Source organism: Primulina huaijiensis, chromosome 1 (genome assembly GCF_012295235.1).
Source record: "Primulina huaijiensis isolate GDHJ02 chromosome 1, ASM1229523v2, whole genome shotgun sequence".
Taxonomy (NCBI): Eukaryota; Viridiplantae; Streptophyta; class Magnoliopsida; order Lamiales; family Gesneriaceae; genus Primulina; species Primulina huaijiensis.
Window position 1 is genome coordinate 20,751,156 of NC_133306.1, and position 16,507 is coordinate 20,767,662.

The window sequence follows — 16,507 nt, forward strand, 5'->3', positions numbered from 1 at the left end:
GAGAGTAAAAAGTATTTTTATTATTAATTTAATTTTTTGTTATATAGAATATGGATTCAAGTATAAATGAGTACCGACTTTATTCTCCTATTTGTGCCTTACACCAGCATTGTTAAGAATGAACTGAACTCAAGAGAACAGCAGAGAACTATATTGATCACGACTAAGAAAGCACACTGGGACATCCACAAAGCAGAAGTAGATTCAGAGAAAAGGGAAGAATGCAAGTGAATGGTTTTGCAGACACGAGAAGAAATATAATATCATTAGCTGATATTTTTACATCAGAAATGCGGGATCTGTTGCAGACTGAAAAAAACAGCAGATATAACCATGACCCAAAAAAACTTTTTAGTGTTAAAGAATATGCATACAGGCTGCAAGTGGATTTAATCCTACTGGAGTTAACAAAATGGATATGGATAAAACACACAGAGGACCTGCTCTTCCCCATGTTGACATGTAGACAGGATAATAGTTTGGGATTTGTTCAGTGAGGTGTCTAAATTATATGGAGAATCATTACTTCATATCCTTTTGCACTAACTGCACCAGTTGAATATGCATTGTCTATACACATCACCGAGCAAAACCAAATGCTGCAAAAGAAAGAAATGAATATTTAGCAAGCCAAACATTCAAATTAATTTGAGAATGACCCAAAGACCAATATTCTGAGAGGAAAAAAAGAAATACATAAAGACAAAACTCACCACGACATTCAGTTCTCAGCATACTATGATACACGATGGTCTGACGATGGAAAGGAAAGAAGCAGGGTGACCACACACAATAGCAAATGAATACAGTTGTGTCAAATCCCCATCTGCTTCATCCACAAGGACCACTTTACAGCCTCTAACACCTTATCGTTCTTTCTTAATGCAGCAATCAAGTTGGTATAGGTTATCCTGTCAGGCTCTATGCCATTTTCTCTCATTTCCTTGACCAAGACCACAGCATCTTCAACCATTCCAGCAATACCATATGCTTTTATTAATGTGTTATAGCCGCACAAATCAGGCCCAATTCCACTCTCTTTCAGTTCCATTAGCACACCAGAAACTTCTTGAATCCATCCATGCTCGCCATAAATGTTAATTAGGATGTTGTACGTGTAACGGTCAGAAGCATGATTAGAATCCTTCATCCACTGCAACACATTTCTAAACTTTTCCATTTCACCTTCTTTACCATAGACATCCAACATGCAATTGTAAGCTTCAAGAGAAATAGAAAAGCCATCAAATTGCATTTTCCTGACTGCAGCGGACATATTTTTCAAGTACTTATTTTTCCCATATGCAGCTATGATAGTATTGTAAGATATAGCATCAACTAAGCCCCGTTTCTTAGCCATCCAAAATACCTTTCTAGCCTTTTCAAATAGCCTAAATTTTCCATAAGCATTGAGCATTACATTAAAGGTAACAGTGTTTGGCGCAAATCCTCGCTGAAGCATCTCATCAAAAAGCCGTGAAAGTTCATCAACTTGCAGTGCATTGGCACAGCAGTTTATAACACAATTATACATTTCCTCATCCCAAATTTTGCCATTTTTCAACCCTTTATAATACAGATCAGCTAACTTGTCATTCATGCCACAACGCTGATAAATGCGGAGCATATCTCGTAGAAGATAAACATCAGGCACGATATTATTCTGTTCCTTCATCTCATCCAAAACTGCACAGGCGTCTTTCAAAGATCCAGACTTTGCATACATTCTTATTATAATGCTGAAGGCGATCATGTCCAATTGAACTCCTGAAGTCTTCAACTCAGCATACAGCTTGTCAGCTTCAGAAAACATGCTCATACTGCTGTATATGTCAATCATTGTGCAGAAAATATTCAAGTTGGGCACCCCAGCTTTAGGCATGCAAGTAAAAAGTTTGATGGCATTCTCAAGATGACCTATATCTTTGCAGGAACATATTAAGAGATGGTGTAAGTGGTCCTCGAATAGTGGATCCTCCCACTGCTTATCTCTTAGAACTTTCAGTGCATCATCTATTAAGCAATTTTTCACGAAAGCCGTCACAAGTATTGCACAAGATGTCTGATTTTTAAGAACATGGTCGTACAGGGAACCTTCCAAAATATAAGACAGTTTATCCAGCCTATTAGCCTTCTCGTATGCCTTCATGACAACACCAAGGATGGAGGAATTTTGACAACCAATCATAATCATATCATGAATAGTTCTGATGGAACCCTCGTCATCTTCATGTTTTGCTTGTAAATTTAACAATGTGTACAAGTTTGATGAATTAGGCTTGAAACCCAACATTGTCAATTCCACATAGTTACGTTCTGCTAGCTTATAATTGCCTGCACGACCCCAACCTTCAATTAATGACCTATATGTTGTTTCATCAGGCTCCAAACCAAGTTTTCTAAGGTTTTGGAACAAGAGTTCTGCCTCATCCATTCTTGATACTTTTCCATATCCAGTGATCATGGTGTTGTATGCAATTATATTGGGAGAAAAGCCAGCTTCTCGCATTGCGGACAACACTTTTTCAGCATCATTCAACTTGCCCTGTTGACAGTAAGCATTGAGCAGAACCAACCAATTCTCAAAATTTAAAATCAATTCATCTTCTCTCAGAAAGCCAATAACATCTTCTGCTTTGTCATACAAGCTCATGCGCGTATATATTGTGATCATAGATGAATAAGCAGAATGGCACAAAAGTTTCAGATTCCTCATCTGAGAAAACGTAAATTCTGCCTCTTCAAGAAACCCATGCTTCTGGTAAAGGGACATCAGCATTCCAAAAGTAGCAATATTTGGTTGAACCTCATAATCCAACATCATCCGAAACCACCTTGTACTTAAATCCACAAGCCCCATCTTACAACTAGCATAAATAAGAGTATTAAAAGTCCGATAATCAAGCTCACAGTTGTATTTACTAACCATTCCCTTGATGATCGATTCTGCTCCATCCCAGTCTTCTTTTCTGCCTAAAACACGAAGAATTATATTACAAGCAATTACATTTTGCTTCAGCTTCCCATTAACTTTCATCCACTCAAAAAACCTCAAAGCTTGGTTATTATTGCTATTCTCGAGCTGTTTTAAAATGGCATTGCAACGCTCCAAGCTTAACTCATTCCCAATATCATCAAAATCAAAATCAAAATCAACCACCGTATCACCCAAGACAAAAGCCGAATCATTTTGTTCATCTAAAACCACAGGTTTTTCTACACGTTTATAAGCATACCTGTTTCCACGCATGCCCGGCATCCGTTTGGTACGCTTATTGTCAGTCTTAGATTCCCGCAACCTTTTCCAGATATTAAATCTTCCTTTATGAATATTTCTATAAATAACTGGGCTTCCCACCCCAATATCATCATTTTCACTACATTTCTCCAAGTTATCAACACCGGGATCCACTGTGGACTCGGACGCATGCGAACACTGACTTCGGAACCCAGAAACACTACGGTGCTTTAGTTTACCAAACGGATTCGCAGTTAACGCCCCATTCATATTCACATAACCCGAAAATAAAGAAATTGAAGTAAATTTCAAGGATTTCACACTTGAAGATAACTTATTGGAGTCGTAAGAGTTGTTATCAATAGTCAATGATAGTTTCAGAGAGGCCATGGAATACCTCTACATGAATTACCTGGTTTAATCCAGCTGAAACAGGCGGTAGATTAGATTCAGAGAGGCCATGGAATACCTCTAAATGAATTACCTGGTTTAATCCAGCTGAAACAGGCGGTAGATTAGAGGCAGGAAATACTCAGAGAGCGTACCTTTGATCAGAGAAGTTGAGTTTGAAGAGGATAACTGCAAGTGGAGACAGTTCTTTGGATACATATTTTTCTTCTTTTTAATTAATTATTATAGTTTTCTAATATCAGCAGTGTTTGTGCTTAGGGATGGCAATGGGTTGGGTAGGGTATGGGTCGGATTTCATACATCCATCTCCATATCCATTTATTAAATTCATACTCATACCCATACCCATACCCATCGGGTATTGAATTTCATCATCATCCCCATACCCATCGGATTATCGGATACTCATACCCTACCCAAATACCCAATTATCATATACAATTGAATTTTTTCAAATTTAAATTGTTTCAATGAAGTTATGAATATTTAAAAAATTATTTAAATGAACAATAAGAAAAATTATTCACGCTTTATATATNAATCCCTCCATACCCTCTTCTATTCAAGTCGGGTATCGGATCCTCCAACGGGTTCGGATGAAATTGACATCCCTATTTGTGCTAATACGTTAATCTATGTAAATATGGCTTTCTAAAAAGGTTTTTTAGTCATTAGTAAATCTTTTGTGAGACAATCTCACGAATTTTTATCTGTAAGACGGATCAATCCTACCGATATTCATAATAAAAAGTTATACTCTTAACATAAAAAGTAATATTTTTTTATAGATGACCCAAATAAAATATTTGATCCATAAAATTGATCCGTGAGACCATCTCACAAGAATTTTTGTCTTTAATCATTATACAACAAATTAATTCTTAAAATTAATTAAAATAATATCAAATATATATTTATACGAAACACTCCCTGACAAAAAATAATAATAATTTTTCCTCGATATTTTATTATTATATTATATCTCAACTCAAGAATTAAAATAAATGTCTAATGTTATTTGATTTTTTAAACTAAATATTTCCTTTGAACATAAACAAATAGTCATTTTACTTCAACCAATAATTTTCTGAAAATATTATACCAAAATTTTCGACTCAAAACTAAATAAATATTACATATATANTATTCTCCTATTTTCGTGCAAACGTTTCATGTATAAACTGGTGCGATCCGACAAAAAAGTGCGCAGCAAATAGAAAAGAATCGAAAATCTTGGAAACCAATGGCATAAAGTCATCAGCATGATTGATGTTCTTGAAATATATGTGGAACGAGAGCATAATTTCGGCCAAGTCATTGAAATCAACTATGATATTATCCAATCTACGAGTCACTGAATAGGTCGAGTTTCGGCATCGATTTTCCGGACAGAAAAGACTTGAAGAGTGTTAAAGCTTGTTTAGGTTTATGCAGTGCAACTTCATGCCCAGCACCTCTCACCGTAACAAATGTCAGCCCGTCGTATTCTTGCGTCCATCCTCCTACCTGTAGCACAGATTTGGTAGACAAACGATAGAGATTAATTCAATTCCATTTTAAAAATCATTTATACGTCATAATATACAATTCAAAGTGAAAATGTTCGAGACATTTTGTTAAGAACCAATCTGAAAAAAATATTCTCTTGAGGCAGATTAGGAGAGCAGAACAGTGCGATTCAAGTGAAGTCATGATGAAGCAATTAGCTTATGGTTGACTCATATCGAAGGCCAGGTCGATGAGGAGATCATGAACATCACAACAATAATGGGGAAGGATCAACAACTGGTGAAATAACTCAACATTAGCACATAGATCAAAGAGCAATCCAAAACAGCAGGCTGAAGTAAGAGCAGGGTGAGTAGAATTTATTATTTTCCATTATCATCATTCTAGAAAAGAACTTTATTCAACCATTCCAAGTATGGCACTTGATGTTGGTTATTGTAATCAGGATAACATATAATACGGACAGAATGAAGTAAAATCTCTAGCTAATTCCCTTTGTATTATTCTATTAATCTCTTTTATTTGCCCAATCCATTCTGGAGTTGAGGGGCATCCTTGAATTTTCTCCAATCTAATCAATAAATATGTGCTCCAGTTCTTTTGAGATAAGGTGGTGAAAATATTACGAACTTTTTGAAGCAAAGATTTATGCTTCAGCAAAAAGTACATATATTTATGCTTCAGTGATATGTTCCTTCTATCTCCGTTAAGTGTAAATTTGATTCGTAAATCGATATTTTAAAGTGGAATACACCAAACTGACCTGGCCATCATCATACCAAGCACGCCATGGACCAACTGTTGGAAGTTTTAGAGAATCTATACTGTATCTGGTTGATGCAACTGGAATAACAGCATCAGTATCCCCACTAAAAAGTTCAGAAAAACTTGTTAAAAAATTATTGCCAAAGGAACATTTGTGAGACCATAATTGGAGGTTACAAACATATGAAACTCAAACAGAAAGAAAATGTGTCATTCAAACTTGTAAAATATAGGATGCCACGCAGAATTTTGATGTGATCATATGATGTAAAAAAAGTTTGAGAAGTACAACATCCTCTAGCAATGTGTTATAAATCAATTTTCCAAAAAGGAAGCTCATGGGCAGTGAGCCAACAACAGTTATATATATTAACACATTCCTCTTAAGCTACAGACCAAGAAACATAGGTCTGGCCAATGATAATCTATACTTTTAACAGGATGTAGTAACGAACGAGTTTGAAGATGTGAGAAGGAAAACCTGAAGATCCATATGCGAAGACCAGAACGTAGAAGCTCTCTGTAGACCTTCAACACTGATCTAGGAGAATCCTTCCAATTATCATATACCAGGTCACTGCAAAGAGAATGATCAAAGAACAAAATCCGGTAAAAAGAATATGCATTGTATAGTTTAAGGAGAAAACAAGTAAAATATTTTTAAGGAGAAAACAAGAAAATATTACAGTATTATGATCATTTCCAATCAGTTAATAAGGGTTAGCAAGGTGTTGAGATTTTGAAAGCATCGTCGTCATTGTCATTCAATGGCAGAACCAAAAATATAACAAATAGGGAAAACTCGAAACCACGATATTTGTAGAATTGATGGGGTTCATTTCATTTCTATTTTTACTCTAGAAAAACATATGCATGTATGCAGAAAACTGTTAAGAGGAAGGGATCCTGTTGGCATGTTGTTCCCACCATAAAACGACATTAGTTGAAGGATAATCAACATAAAACCACATAATCCCTAGAGAATAAGATGAGATCATAAAGCTGACATATCTGATGTATCGCTCCCTCTCATTCAAAACAAATTTGTACCTGCAGGTTTCCCATTTAAAGGAAGGACTTTTATCTTGAACATGAAGAGCTCTTTGAACCTCAGGAAGATTGAAGTAGACGGTTGAATGCTCTTCTGTGCAGGGATCATATGCTATTCTGAGGATACCAAACTTCTATCACAGGAAAACAAATTTAATTAGGAATCTTAATATATTTGAGGTAGACCAGTTAAATCAATAAAGCCTCTTCAAATAGTTCTCATGTCATGCTATCTGTTTTTAATCCCGATTTGGTACCTCTTAGAGTCTAAAAATTGTATTTTGTAAAGCACTGGTCACTTGTGACAATGTACCACACAAGATTTAAAAGAACCTGCACGCTGGGTACCCACAACAAATGAATATTTTTATGATGCTCGCGACCAAATATTGTCTCATCACACTGAATGTCAACACTGTTAAATGCAAACTTTTTTGTAATTTCATTTCACAAAATCAGAAAAATTTTGCAGTTCAACACTCTTAGACATCATTCTCTGAAAACCAAGGAAAATTGCAATTGCTGGAAGTACACTGTTGATTAAGCAAGAATCACCTAGAGTAACGCAATTGGTCTCTTTGGTGTGGTTCTTTTGGATCCCAAAGTAATTCTTTGCATAAAAGTTAGTGTAATAATATCATGATTTATATTTTTTCATCTTTTTTTGTATCTCTTTTATTTTATATAAATAACGCTCCCTCTAATGATGACACAATCAAGAAAAGCACCAAGAATAGCTGTTTCTGGTCTTATTTAGAGTAGCTCTTGTCTTTTCGTTCACAACATACCCATCCTAACATTATCTACCGTATCGGTATCTTGTTTTATACAACTTTTCATCTTTTGTATATTTTTTAAAACATCACTCTCCAATGATGTAAGTTTTATTTCCTACAATAATACTTAAATTTTAATATTTTCATATAACATATTAAATTTTAATATTTTTAATTTAGTTTTGACACATCCAACGCTTGTGCACTATTGTTATTATGAATGAAACAGCGGCCGAGCCAGAGGAAGACTGGTAGGAATGGTAGCTTCGTTCCACCTTAAATTGTTGTTATAGGTTCTTATATTTTTAAAAAATATATACACATAAATATGATCTCGTTCTCTCAAAATTTTTGAGTTTTACTTTCACCTCTCCTCCACCCGGTCATCGAACAAGGGTATTAACATTTGGTCAACCGGGCAAGATAGCAAAGCTAAAGAGAAAAATGCCAAGAACACAAACGCATACCCTTTTTCCACTCTGTGGGTGGTTTGATCTGCTGAAATTGGCTTTGCAGGGAGGAGTATAGATACTATAAAGATCAATGTCTCCCATTTCTTCTTCAGCAATGTCTTGAACTTTCTCACAAAGTTCCGAGGAGTGTATGAATGACTGAAAGTCGCATACAATGTTCAACCGCTTGAAGGTCTGGTCAGAAATCAAACCAACTGACCACATGAACTCAAAGCGACCCAAATGGTCATGAAAATCGTCTGTCAGAGCATTCCCGACCTGCTTAAAGGATATGGATATCTGAGAGGTTTTTTATGTTCACACAAGCATATAACTCTCATGCTAAAATTAAGAGCAGAAAACTAGTACCATGAAACCCTTCAGGTTGATGACTTTTTCTCCAGTGTTGTGGTTGTTTCGGACAATAGCTTGGCTTAGTTGAGGAACATAATGTCCTACACATGATGTAACAGTGAGAAATAATCATGGCATAAGGCCACATGTAACATATTAATGCACCAAACTTGATCACTAACTCCTTTCACATTCCTTGTTAGAATGGTATGTCAACGAACTCAAGGTTATGTTTCATAAGTATATTCTACATCACTCTAACTGCTGGGTGCATAACTGAGCCTAACTTCGCAACCGGCTCAAAAACAGTTAAGTGTAGAGGCAGAGTAACTGACGTAAACCACCAGTGCCACATGATTCGGTTTTTTCAATTCACAAAACAAAAATTTGGCATTCCCCAGCAGCCAACAAAATCTTAATCTTTTCTGACATCACTTGTTCTCTACAGAGTGTAAGCCACTCTTTTTGCGTCTTTTTAAGTCAATTCATAGACAACTTAGAAATCATAATGCGAACATATATTTTAAGGGTGAAATTAAGAACCGGTGACACTGACTGGTGGGATTGATTTCTCCTAAAGGACAGAACAATTATGCCTATTACCTAAAAGTTTTCCCTTTTATCCCTTACAGTTGTCTTCCTTTAATTTCTACCCCTGTTCTTACTTTCCATCTATCTTATCATTCCCTGTTTCCAACATCAAATTGTCAAATCATACTTCGAAATAGCATTGTCTTGAGAATTTCTGTTATGAAGCTACTACTATTTTTCACAAGCATATGGTAACTACAGGATCCACGGGCAACAACAGTGGTCTTGATTTACTCAAGTTCATTTCATGATTTTCTTTAGAGTGGAAAAATTTTAAACCCGGTGCAAATAAATTTTTCTCATTTTTTTAACAAAATTATGGGCAAGTAAAGCTTAACCAACACAGAAGACTTTAGCAGAAAACCACTGGATCCATCCGCCACTTAAAAAACTGAAGTAGCACTTTGCCACTTGTCCCTTTTTCATTTAATAATGGAGTGTTTGCAATGTGGAGAAAATTTTACTGTCAGTCCGTCCTTTTATGCTAACAAAAACCATACCTTCAAGTGCTAAGTACGCACTTTTATGCATGCACCAAAGTACATTTGATATTTGATTTCTAGTGTAATAAAGAGCATGGATAACTAACTAATGCTGCAGTGGTTGCCATCAATATCAACACTTGTTCAAGAAAACAACATACAGAAGTCAATAAGACAACAAACTTTTGATGGCATGCTTAACAAATGAAGGCCACCTACATGTAATAAGAAGCTCTAATACAACAAGACACCTATAGCTCCCCAAGGACAGCAATAAAAATAATTAAGAAATTCCACAATTTCATATCAAGTTATGATGAAGTTCACTGATAAAATTAAAATGTACAATGAAGGAAAAGACATTCATCTAAACCATTTTACGGAAAAAACACATAAACACCCAAATTGGATGCCTAAGCTTGACATGAACGAATTATGTAATCAATAAATTAAGCTTATATAGATTGACATCCAATTAATAAGGAAGTGAATGAGATTTCTCTGACATTTTTATCCAGCTATGCCCAAACTGAAACCTAATATTTTATGTTCATTTCATAACAACTTTCAACCCAAGAAATAATAATGTGATTGCAATTGTTTATTATCTATTGTGGTTTCTCTAGACAACTCACATGATGTCCTATTTACTATTACCCAGATTTATGTTATTTCTTCTTATTACAAGCAGGAAAGCTTTCCATAGGCAATAAATTCAATTTCTGAGATAATCCAATCTGGCTATTCATAACTTTCATAAACCAATTATATTCCATGTTGCAGGCAATAAAAGAAAATCTAATATATTCATCATCTATATAAAAAAACAAACATAAGAAGCAAACAAACTGGTAATACGAAGAAACAAACTAGTAATACGAAACTTTTCATAGTTCCAATTCCTTATACTTTACTCGTAAAAATAGCCAAATGACAGTTCATAGGATAAGTACACTTCGAGGAAATATATGGCCACTGACCAGCGTAGCTCTCTCCTGTAATGTAGAAATCGTTTTCTTTGTACTGTGGAAAACGATCAAACCACTGCAATAAAAATTCTAGGTTTTCAGCAGCTGCAATGTAAGAAATTGAAATCAAGCTTCTGGATGAATCTACATAGATTAGAACAACGAAGATAACAGAAAAAAGGCTCAAGCAGAAAAATGCACCTGTCCTTTCATCACCATTACTCAACAAGTCAGATGAAGTGTTTGAATATGAAAAGCCCACTCCAACTGGAGAGTCCAGAAACAAAATATTTGCCACTGCAAAATCAAAAAACAAATAGGAAAAATTCTCATTAAAATTTATTATTATGTATTCCATGTTGTTCTAGGAATTTTTCGTTAATAAACTTTAAAGAAAAAAAATCAACTCACAAATCATTAATAACTAAATTTCAGCAAAAGAATAATAGAAAAACAAAATGAATGTCAAGAACAGGGTAAAGGATGCTAAAAGATAGAATTTGATAATGCAGTGAAATGCATAACAACCATTAGCAACATTAGTAGTTCTAGATTCTGAAACTCGAAGGTGTAAAATGATAATCATTACATGAAGGAAGAAATAACCAACTAACCAAGGCATTAACCAGGTGATCATAAAATTTCAACTCTAAAAAATAATAATAACATAGAAAAGTCAGACCAGTTGTTGATAGCATTCAATTTGCCATCGGCTCAAAATTATGCAGTCGGTGGTTAAATAGTCCTCAACACCTATTTTTTTCTCAAGAAAATGAGTGAATCCATTAATCATCTTCAGAGATATTTAGTTTTTGTTTTTTGTATGGGTTATGAAGGGTGGACGTTTTAAGTTCGTTTTCAGACTAGAAAGCAGCTGTCAACCAACAGGAACCTGCATATTCAATTACTAGTATTTTCGAAGCCAAAAATATACCTTCATTCCAAGAATAAGGGTTCAAATAAAGGCTCTTCCCATCTTTCTCTATGTGGAAAGGTCCAATCTCCTCGGCCAGTCCAAATGCAACTGATGAACATCCAGGACCTGAAATCTCCAACAGGATAACAAAGACATATGATTTTCACAAAACCATATTTATATTATGAACTTAACAGCCAAACACATGAGCAATAAAAACAATTCAAATTTCATTTCAGAAGAAAAACAAGCTCCAAACAAAACACAGAGTATCACTCCTCCCTTAGACTAATCGGCAGAGATGGCCCTTAAGTCGTCGTCTCTTTTTACTCATGAATGAGCCACAGCCAAAATTCTTCATATCTATCCCCTCAAAAAAACAACACATTTAAAATCAAACAGCACCTTCTTTGAGGGTAACAAAAGAAAATAAGAGAGATTTTGACCTCCATTAAGCCAAAGAACAAGAGGCTTCGAAGAAGTGTCCTCCACAGCCTCAAAGAACCAATAAAACAGCGCTCGTCCAGACTCCTTGTTAGTAGTCACGTACCCTGAATAGCTTGCAAAACTAACATTGAAACTCTGTCCCGGAAGATCCAATACCTTATCCAGCTGCTGCCGATTAGATGGGTCGGAAGAAAAACTACCCCTGCAACTTACCAAATGGAGCTTGGCTACGAATAATAGGAAGAAAATATAGACAATCAAATCGAAAGTTGACATCTTTTTAGGGTTCTTCTTCGAAATGGTTGGTTCGCGAGGAAATGTCAGTGGTACGCCCCCAGAAAGCAGGGAGCGTCATACATTTTAGGCGTAACCGACCAATCACTCCATCTTCTTTATTGGTTTTTGTTTGTTGCGTAAACGCACGTGCGTAATAATAACTAATTACTATACATGCGTTGTACAATCTTTTTTATTATTATCGATGGACTAAAACGAAATTTGACAAATAATGGAAGGATTAAATTGATATTTGAATTGTTGAAATAAAAATAAAAGTGTGTGTTGAAATTAAAACAAAAACAAAAAACAAAAGTGTAATATTAATATCATATAAAAGTAAAATTGGAAAAAAAGTTAGTGTCCTCTTAGTTATTATCATATACTCATACTTAATATAATAGTATAGAAGTATAGAAGTATAGATAATTTCAGACTTAAAAGGAAATATATCATTTCTCGACTAAAAACCAAAAGGACCATAAAAAATTTTACCAAAAAAAATGATAATATATGACCTTGTGTTTTTTTATTTTAAGCAAAAATAAAGAACATTCTTTTTTTTATATTTATATCCAGATTTTATTTTAAAAAGTGAAAGAATATCAAATAAATATATTGTTTAATTTAATTCTAAAATTAAATAATAAATTTATATTTTTGAGTTAATAAAAAATTTAAGATAAATTATATTTTCAATTATTCATCATTATTATTTTTTAAAAAATAAATAGTGTCGTTAAATTTAAAAAAAATTGTCAACCACTTGGTAATTATTCTTATTGTACTTCATTTTTTATGTCCGAAAAGTCCAAATTAGATAAATGACACGAAGAGATTTTCTATTATAATTTATTTATTTGTTAGTTTCTATTACTAATAATAATAATTTTATTGATATAAATTTAGTTTTAGTATTTTCTGATTTTTACTGTTATTATTATCATTATCATTGTTATTGTTATTGTTATTACTATTATTATTATTTTACTATTTGTTGTTGATTTTATTTTAAAAAAATATTTATTGTTATTTTATATCATTATTATTATTATTTATATAAATTATTAATATTATCGTTATTGTCATTGGCATTAGCATTGCGTGTTGTGTAATTTTTGTTTTTAGAAAAATGTTTTTTGAAACTTACAAGTTGGTTTTTCACACAAATTGGTGGAAGAAGTATGTTTTCCCCTTCTTCAGGATTGTTGGTTTTTCTGATTTTTTTGTTTACTATTTGTATTAGTTAGTTAAAATAAGAGGGCTATAATTATATGACAGAAACTTGTGTGGAACGGTCTCATGGGTCGTATTTTGTGAAACGAATCTCTTATTTGGGTCATCCATGAAAAAGTATTGTTTTTTATGCTAAGAGTATTACTTTTTATTGTGAATACTGGTAAGGTCAACTCGTCTCAGAAGAGACTTACTATATATATATATATATATAATTTAATGTCATATTGGTTTAGTTAAAGTAATATATGGTGTGACTTCGTGATACCAAACTAAATTTACATATATAACTATCATTATAAATATTATATTTCGTAAAAAAATCTCATAAGACCGTTTCATAGGTAAAGTTTGTTAGACAAATTTTCAACCTGACCTAATTCACAAAAAATATTAGTTTTTATGTCATAAGTATCAATCCGTCTCATGGATATAGATTCGTAAAACTATCTCATGGAAAACTTACTCATTACCCTTGTGCTCAATCAATTTGTTGTGATTATGCTAGACTAGACTAATTTTACACATCTAACCTTCTCTGTGGACAAAAATCTAAACACAAAAGGGACTAACTAAATTATTTTTTAACTTATCTATAACACAAAAACTTTTGTGAGACGGGACTAACTAAATTATTTTTTAACTTATCTATAACACAAAAATTTTTGTGAGACGGTCTCACAGATCAATTTCGTGGGTCAAATATCTTATTTGGGTCATCCATGAAAAAATATTACTTTTTATGCTAAGAGTATTACTTTTTATTGTGAATATCTCGGTAGGGTTGACCCGTCTCACAGATAAAAATTCGTGAGACCGTCTCACAAGAGACTTACTCTATCTATAATTATCATATCTTGTGTACTTTTTAAAATCTTGAAATTTCTGATATCATTTTATCTTTATCCAAAATTTTGAATATTTAATGATTATATCACTCACGAAAATGTGGTACAAAAGTCATGGATTTTTTTTAAAAAAAAATTATTTAGAATTAAATTTATGATTATGTCTCATATGAGATGGTCTCACATATCAATATTCGTGAAACGGGTCGACTCAATCTATATTCAGAGTGAAAAATAATATTTTCAATATTTAAAAAATATTTTGACATCTTCATGTCCCTACCAATATGAAATTTAGAAGATTTACCTTTAACGTTTAACGTTCGGCTCCAACTATCCCGATGTTTAGGTGGTAATAGCTTTTGTTGTAAATTCTTACGAATGAATTATTGGATTCGCATGTTTTCAAATTCCGAATCGAGTCCACGATCAAAAGCTATGGTTCTCGTCTAAATCGTAAAAGAAAACTAGACGAAATTTTGTGTTGAGATCAATCACCGGAAGACATCGAAATCCGGTGACGGTGTCGCGACAGGACAATGGCGACTCACGGAGGTTGAGGGTAGTGATCACCTGTGTGCTTCTCTTCACAAGGGTGGTGGTCGAGCACTTGAGAGGGGAGAGAGAAGAGAAAATCAAGACTATATTTTTCTTGTGATCTTGTTCATGTTGTGTTATCAGTTTTTTATAACTATTATTTATTATATCTCAATTATTGTATCTAAATTTTTCTAGGTTGATTGTTTATCCTCGGTCAAATCTTCCATTAAGTATTTTCAGCTTTTAGCAATACATGATATAATTATTATTTAATCAAGTAACTTTAGATGTTTCTAGAATATGACTTAGTAATCAAAACTACTAATTAATAGTATATTTTAAATTTATTAATCAAATAATTATGACTTCATCATAATTTTGATTTACGATTAGGTATCGTGAATATGACGATGGTACAAATCTTGTTATTATGATGCGAAGTGAAAATTTTGATTCACTGATTCATTTTTTGCAGCTGCCTAATTTAAAACTCCTTCACCTCTTCACAAAGTTACTAGTCAAACTAACTTCCAGATATGAAATCTACTCATAAACTTTTTTATAAGCGATATGTTAGATATCTATCAAACTTAATAATCAAAATTAACTCCTTGAAACTGACTATATCAATGAGAACAATAATCCACTACTTGTGTGACCTCAGTAATTATGGAATACGGCTAACCTGGGTTCACAACTCATGTAACCCACAACAACATTTGTTTATTATATGATTTTACTCTTGTTAGCCTCATTCTATGCATCATCCCCTTGATCACAAGAACTTCGGAACTCAAGTCTGATTGCACCACCAGATCATAGTAAGAACATCTAGTATCATCGTTCAATGATCTCCTAGGTATAACCGATAGTGCCTGCGAGAACCAATAAGTTATGGTTAGCGTGTAATATAGTCCCTTCAATACTTATATCCCGATTGAATCTATAACCACTGATATATATAGAGTTGCATATAAATTCAATAACTATATGATTTATCTTTGAGTGATTACATTGACATTGTATGTGCAACTAAGGAAACACATTTTTATAAATCACATGTCTTACTCTGGCCATAAATTTATTGCATTATTAACTCATGAGATCACATAGTATATTTATACCCATATGTGAGCGGTGAATCATCAACTACAAAGTATCGGATCCTACGTATGTCGGAACTACACTCAATCTTGTCACCTGATGACCCTCTTGGAGTTGATAAACGAATCAAATTGCATTGCTATTACGTAGAGCATTCAAGTTGTCTCGGGTCAAAAGAATATAACCATAACTGCAGATTTATCAACTCGATAAGTAATAAACACTTGGAAAGTCCGATGGAGAGTTGTTCAGCGATTCATCATATGATAACTCATCTGTATATTTTGACATCTTCATGTCCCTACCAATGAAACATTGTACACCATATAACAGATATTAGTCTCAAACTCGAACGACATTTATCCTTATTTTAAACGTTTGAATCGACTAAGAACACATTTAGAATATACAGTAACTTATAAATGAATTTCATGATACATTCATATGTACGACCTCATAATACCATAACATATTCAAGGTCTTTACCTATGTAGCTTTCTTGTGTATAATACCATAATTGTTTAAAATAGTAAAATATTATTTA

The 16,507-nt window shown here is 33.5% G+C and overlaps 2 protein-coding genes across 5 annotated transcripts; both read right to left on the reverse strand.

Moving 5' to 3' along the window:
• Nucleotides 1-235: 235 nt before the first annotated feature.
• Nucleotides 236-3,850, reverse strand: LOC140983647 (pentatricopeptide repeat-containing protein At4g30825, chloroplastic). Of its 2 annotated transcripts, none has more exons than XM_073450786.1 (3): nucleotides 3,723-3,850; nucleotides 714-3,650; nucleotides 236-599 (listed from the first exon to the last, which is right to left on the reverse strand). In XM_073450786.1, the coding sequence occupies exon 2, from the start codon at nucleotides 3,626-3,628 to the stop codon at nucleotides 815-817; it is 2,814 nt and encodes a 937-aa protein (XP_073306887.1). In that variant the 5' UTR covers nucleotides 3,629-3,650; nucleotides 3,723-3,850; the 3' UTR covers nucleotides 236-599; nucleotides 714-814. The 2 variants fall into 2 exon arrangements, with proteins under 2 accessions (XP_073306887.1, XP_073306895.1); XM_073450794.1 differs by lacking the exon at nucleotides 3,723-3,850 and having other exon boundaries at nucleotides 714-2,973; nucleotides 3,237-3,596.
• Nucleotides 3,851-4,893: 1,043 nt separating this feature from the next.
• On the reverse strand, nucleotides 4,894-12,363 carry LOC140983662 (serine carboxypeptidase II-2). Of its 3 annotated transcripts, XM_073450809.1 has the most exons (10): nucleotides 11,959-12,358; nucleotides 11,531-11,638; nucleotides 10,798-10,893; nucleotides 10,609-10,701; nucleotides 8,571-8,656; nucleotides 8,217-8,480; nucleotides 6,974-7,107; nucleotides 6,405-6,500; nucleotides 5,922-6,027; nucleotides 4,894-5,155 (listed from the first exon to the last, which is right to left on the reverse strand). In XM_073450809.1, the coding sequence occupies exons 1-10, from the start codon at nucleotides 12,233-12,235 to the stop codon at nucleotides 4,994-4,996; spliced, it is 1,422 nt and encodes a 473-aa protein (XP_073306910.1). In that variant the 5' UTR covers nucleotides 12,236-12,358; the 3' UTR covers nucleotides 4,894-4,993. The 3 variants fall into 3 exon arrangements, with proteins under 3 accessions (XP_073306910.1, XP_073306909.1, XP_073306906.1); XM_073450808.1 differs by having other exon boundaries at nucleotides 6,974-7,104; nucleotides 10,609-10,893; nucleotides 11,959-12,363; XM_073450805.1 differs by having other exon boundaries at nucleotides 10,609-10,893; nucleotides 11,959-12,361.
• Between the last annotated feature and the right edge of the window lie 4,144 nt (nucleotides 12,364-16,507).